Consider the following 6,173-nt stretch of genomic DNA (forward strand, 5'->3'; position numbering starts at 1 on the left):
AATTCTTGCTGAATAGAAGTATTCATTTCTGTCAAAAGAAAAAAAATCTTGTGAACACAGGAAAGAAAATTGTCCAGCTATCTCATGGGGTCTACATAATGCACCTTTTACTGGCAGTGTTTGTTCTGTTGCGTGACACAAACAAGCAGCATTTACCGAAAGCTTCCCTGGATAGCGAGCTCAGATCAGATGCTGCCGTCTAATGCTGTTTGTGGTCTGTTCTTCAGAGTTTTCAGATCGTGAGGCCCAGACAGGGCGTGACGCGAGTGAGCGATCTATCGTCTGAGGACATCAAGAAGATCGGCTACATCTCCCTGATCGAGCTGACCACATTCTACGACTTCATGGGCATCGAGATGAAGAGGAACCGCGTGGTGCGCAGTAAAGCACGGGGTGCGTGTCGCTCACATCCAGACTCTGCGGAAAACTGGTTCTGTTCCCACAAACAGCAGAATACTATTACTACTGTAAATATCCAAAACATGGTGTCACCACAGTAAATGTCTACAACAACCGTAGTATTACCGTAGTAAATATCCCAAAACATGGTGTCACCACAGTAAATGTCTACAACAACCGTAGTATTACCGTAGTAAATATCCCAAAACATGATTTTACCATTGTAATGTCCATAAAAGATGAGGACACCATAGGAAATTTGTAAAAAACATGGTGTTGCCATTGTCAATATCCAGAAAACATGGTATTACCATAGTAAATGTCCAAAAATTATTGTGTTTCCATAGTAAATGTTTATAAACATGGTGTTACCATAGTAAATGTGAGTCATATTAACACTCAGAAACCAAGTAAAACTGGCTGTAAACGCTGTCGTTTTGTTCCCACAGACAGCGGCATATTTGGCGTTCCTCTCACTACATTGCTGGAAAACGACCAGAAAAAATACCCCGGTTCCAGAGTTCCTCTGGTTTTCAAGAAGGTACGTTCATCTTTCCTTCTTTGGTTGTTAGAAACGAGGCTGGAATGTTGTGATCGAGATTGCGAGTGCTGGCTTTTCTGGAAAGTTCCCAGTCAGCACTTCTCAGGGCTCAGATACTCGTCCCTCCCGCATCCTTGGACGGAGCCGCGGTGCACTATCTCACATTATCCTGACCCGACGGCCCACGCTCGTCTCCGTTACAGAGGATTTCCAAAAAAACAAAGGCGGTGGCCAGAAGTGCTCTGGGTTGTTTTACGTGCCTGCGTTGACCTCGATGCCTCTGTTTTTAAGTGGAATGATGGAGGCCGGTTATTGTTTCACTGGAGAGAGACTTACTGAGGAAACACTTAGAAACAGAGACGGAGGATTAGTATAGATGCTTTAATAAACCTTCAGCAGTGAATCCGCTCACCCTCAGATTCTTCCAGCATTGCAACACCGTCAGTATTTGTGTTGGGTAACTCCAGAGCCGACGGGAAGATACGGAGACCCCCAGCTGGTAGAAACCCCCCACACACAGCTGCGTTCTGAACTGAGTCTGACGCTCTTATCAATGACTGATAAAGACTCTGTGTGTCTGAATGAGCTGGAATCTCAATCATCTCTTTCAGAAAACAACAGCACACAGACAGACCATTGTAAATATCCAAAAAACATGGTGTTACTGTAGTAAATGTCCAGAAGACATGGTGTTGCCGCAGTAAATTTCCAGACATAATCAATCTTGCCATTGTGAATATCCACAAAACATGGTGTTACTTTAGTAAATATCCAAAAAACATGGTGTTACCATAGTAAATGTCCAGAAAACATGTTACCATAGTAAATATCCAAACAACATAGCGTTACCATTGTAAATGTCCACAAAACATGGTGTTAGCGTAGTGAATATACAAAAAAACATGGTGTTACTGTAGTAAATGTCCACAAAACATGGTGTTAGCGTAGTGAATATACAAAAAAACATGGTGTTACTGTAGTAAATGTCCACAAAACATGGTGTTAGCGTAGTGAATATACAAAAAAACATGGTGTTACTGTAGTAAATGTCCACAAAACATGGTGTTACCTTAGTCAATATCCAAAAAACATGGTGTTACCATAGTAAATTTCCAGAAAACATGGTGTTACTGCGGTAAATGTCCAAAAAACATGGTATTGCCGTACAAAACATCTAGAAAACATGTTGCCATTGTGAATACCAAGAATACATGGTGTTCTTAGTAAATGTCCAGAAAACATGGTTTTACCATAGTAAAAGCCATGCTAATACCCAGCACGTGTGTTTTTGAATCTCGTGTGATGATGGTGTTTGTGTTTTCAGTTGTTGTCTAAACTGGAGCAGACGGGCTTACAGACGGAGGGGATTCTCAGGGTTCCGGGATCAGCGTCCAGAGTGAAGGTAAATAGATCCAGATCTACAGCATCATTCACACAGCAGAGATCAGCGTGATCAACACGGCCTGCTCCAGGATTTGTGCTGTTGGCGAGTTTTGTGACTGTGACACATCCGTAAAGCATCTGACCTGGATTTCTCCCACTGATTCCAGCTTTAATTCCACAGTCCTCCGCGTTATTCATCCATGAGTGATGAACAACAGCTCCGGATGAGAGCAATGAAGTTACAGTCGAATCACACTCATATTGTGCGAGACGTGCTGGTGCTAAAAGAGAGTTAATAACACTTCATTATAATTGAGGGGAAGCTGGTGCTCATGATGTTGGTTTCTGTGTTTGTCGTCCTCAGCATCTGCGTCAGGAGCTGGAGCTGAAGTTCTACGAGGATCATTTCGACTGGGATCAGGTGCGTCAGAACGACGCGGCGGGTTTGTTGAAGATGTTCATCCGCGAGCTGCCGTATCCTCTGCTGACCCAACAGCACCTGCCGGCGTTCACAGCCGCTCAGAGTGAGTCTGAACATCCATATCTGCGTCTCTTCACTGACTGCTCAGAGTCACGTCTCTCATCTCTCCGTCTGTCAGGTATCTCATCACCCAAACATCAGATTCAGGCTCTTCATCTTCTCATCATGCTGCTTCCTGAAGCCAACAGAGACACACTGAAGGTCTGTTCATCTCATCACGCGCTCAAACGCTTCCTGAAGATGATCTGATGTGACTAAATAACTTCTTTAAGGCAGCAGTTCTCAAGCTTCTCTAAGACAATATCTGAACACCCTCCGAGATATTTCAAGTGGTGATGTATTAAATTAAATACATAAAATTATGATAAATAATTAGAATAATTAAATTTCATAATTCTAGTAACTGTATATTTTTTACAGAAAGGGTTATTATAGTTAACTAATACTCGAACCATAAAAAATTCCGTTACTTGAAGAAAAAAAAAGGTAATTGAAATAAAATATAAATAAATTACACTTATTTTGAGCTAGTTGCCAAAGCATCAATTTTAGTTTTCATTTAGTTACTTGATGTACTAAAATAACTAAAACTGAATTAGAATTATATTGACATAAAAAAACGTGACAAAACAACAAAATTAATAAAGAATTTAAATTAAGTTAGAATTAAAATTAAAACAGAAAATGCAAAAAATAAAACTAATTTAACATTAAACTATAATAGTATCTCAGTGATACTAAAACAACAGGTTCACCATTTTTACTTTTCATTATCAATGATTAACTTTTTTAGTTTGTGAGATTACAGGTGTTTAAAATGACTTTTTCGCTCACAAACAGCCATTTTGACTCAATAAAATATTATAGAGCTTGACAAAATGTGTGTATATATCTTATCTACATTGTTCAAGATCGTGAGAACCTGGTTCTTAAGCGAAAATTAATTAAATGATGATAAACAAGATATATGATTTTGGCTCGCATCGTTTTAGTCTCTTTAAATCTTGCTTTAAGTCATTTTAAGCCATCTTTTGGCCCCCTTGGAAGTGCACTGAGGGCCCATGTGGGTCCCGGACCCCCGCTTGAGAAAAATGTGTCCTCAGAGATGAGCTAAATCTGACAATCTGAGGATGTCCTCGTCTGAAATGCAGGTGGTTTTCTGTGCTTATAGTATTTATAATTGCCTGTGTATGGAATGTCTCTATTTAGATAGTTGAGTAAACATGTGTGGGTGAAGTATTCAAAGGAAGTAGATGAACCGGTCGGACAAATCTGTGATGACACTCGCAGTCTCTCCGGTGCCAGAATACAGAGAATCAGGCCGGTTTGACGTCATGCGTTTGGTGCCCATATTCTCATGTGCTGATTCAGTTTAATCTGTGTGCTGAAATCAGCTGAAAATGCAGTGCAGAGCGTGACGCCAGCAACGCCAAGGTCACGGGTTCGACTCCCAAGGAACAAATAAGCCTCGAATACAACGAGAGTCGAATGAATGCGTGTAAATGTGACGGGTTCCAGTGAAGTCACACGGCACTACCTGTTTGGATCCTCTCTAGTGATATAAAACCGGCCCGCAGGGCATCGGTGGCTGATGTTTGCCGTTTGTTGACTGCACGGTGTTTGTTCTCAGGCTCTTCTGGAGTTCCTCAGAAAGGTGGTGGCGTACGAGGAGAAGAACCGCATGAGTCTGTGGAACGTCTCCATGATCGTCGCGCCGAACCTCTTCACGTTTCGCGGGAAGAACGTCAGACAGGAGGAGATGCAGGGTGCGGTCGCTGCGGCCCAGCTCGTGCGTCTCCTCATTACCCATCAGGACCTGCTGTGGACGGTGAGCACCTGCAACATCAGCATCAGCGACTCCAGTGCTCATGAATATTAATGAGGTGTCTTGGCTGATTGGCTGACATTGGTAAACGTTCACTGGAGGATCATCACAGACCGGTGAAGTCGGTGTTTTCCGCGTCTTTGGGACTGACATCTGCTCTTTACTAAAATAACTCAATCTTAATCAAATATATTTAAAAAAATAACTAAATATTAAAATAATCATTTAACCCCTTAACTGTCACCGTCCTGCTAGTTTTCTTCACTATATTACAATTAAATCCTAATCTAATCATGACAAACTATGTATCGTTGGAAAGGTCCAAGACTCCTAAATTGATGTTTTACCACTGTTTGCTGTTAAAAAATGATGTAGGAGCAGTAATAGATTAATTTATGACAAGAGTGCACCTCAAAACATATACATCATAACAGGAGCTTTCCTTTTTTTCTGCTGATCAGATCCCCCGTCACGTCAGCTGCACTCACATCAGTGCCGTTATCGTTAATAACTAATGAACAACAGGCTCATGGTGAGTGCACAGGATTATGCGAGCCGTACCTGGGTATCCGCCCACATAGATGGGGTTTTTGGTCTCGGCTGAGGTGGAGGATGAGTACGGGTTCTCCGCGGTCACCGTCACACCGTCTACGGTCAGACTCAAGCTGTGCTTCTGCTTCTTGGCCATCAGGGTGCGCCAGCGGCCGTCACACATGGACACAGCGCTCCTGCTGCGCGCAGTGATCCGGCCCGCGCCGTTATTCACGTTAAACACCACCTGTGACGAGACGAGCGCGCTATTAACCTTCAGCACACACTGGAAATCACACGAGGAGCTCCAGGAAATAACAGCCAATGATCAAAACAAAGAGGGGAGGTAAATGTGTGATTGGACCAGAGAGATTATCGTTAACTAAACTAAAACCATAAAAAAAAAAAAAATCATAACTTAAAAAAATTAAAGAAACAAAGATATTAAAAACGGGAAATTTTATTTCAGCTATTTTTCGTGTTTTTTTTGTTTAAGTTGACATACTAAAATAACAAACAAATTAATAAAAAAAATAAAAATAATATATAGAAAAATTGCATCAAAGAACAAACTAAAACTAGTAAATAAAAATGAATAAATACTATATAGACAAACAGCATAAAAACAAAATGCATATAATAAACTGAATTTTTTTTTTATAAATACTATATAGAAAAAATTTTATAAAATAAAAAAAATAAAAATAATAAATTAAATACTAATACTATATAAACTAAATTGCACAAAACTCAAATGCATAAAACAAAACTAAAAAACTAATAAATAAAATTTAATAAATATATAGATAAATGTAAAAAAGACAATTACTAAATCTTTAAAATTAAAATTAAAACAGAATGTATACACACACAGACACAGACACACTCTCTCTCACACACAGACACACACACACACACAGAGACACAGACACACACTCTCTCTCACACACACTCACACACACACACAGACACAGACACACTCTCTCTCACACACAGACACACACACACACACA

General features: G+C 40.4%; 1 protein-coding gene across 1 annotated transcript in view; it reads left to right on the top strand.

Moving 5' to 3' along the window:
- The window catches only part of arhgap28 (Rho GTPase activating protein 28), a 38,489-nt gene that overhangs the window by 19,490 nt on the left and 12,826 nt on the right, over positions 1–6,173 (top strand). The window contains exons 7-11 of the mRNA XM_016243185.1: positions 849–940; positions 2,265–2,342; positions 2,688–2,847; positions 2,923–3,005; positions 4,435–4,632. Of these exons, the coding sequence (XP_016098671.1) occupies positions 849–940; positions 2,265–2,342; positions 2,688–2,847; positions 2,923–3,005; positions 4,435–4,632 (611 nt within the window). The remainder of the gene's footprint in view (positions 1–848; positions 941–2,264; positions 2,343–2,687; positions 2,848–2,922; positions 3,006–4,434; positions 4,633–6,173) is intronic.

Source organism: Sinocyclocheilus grahami, unplaced genomic scaffold (assembly GCF_001515645.1).
Source record: "Sinocyclocheilus grahami isolate Dianchi unplaced genomic scaffold, SAMN03320097.WGS_v1.1 scaffold683.1, whole genome shotgun sequence".
NCBI lineage: Eukaryota > Metazoa > Chordata > Actinopteri > Cypriniformes > Cyprinidae > Sinocyclocheilus > Sinocyclocheilus grahami.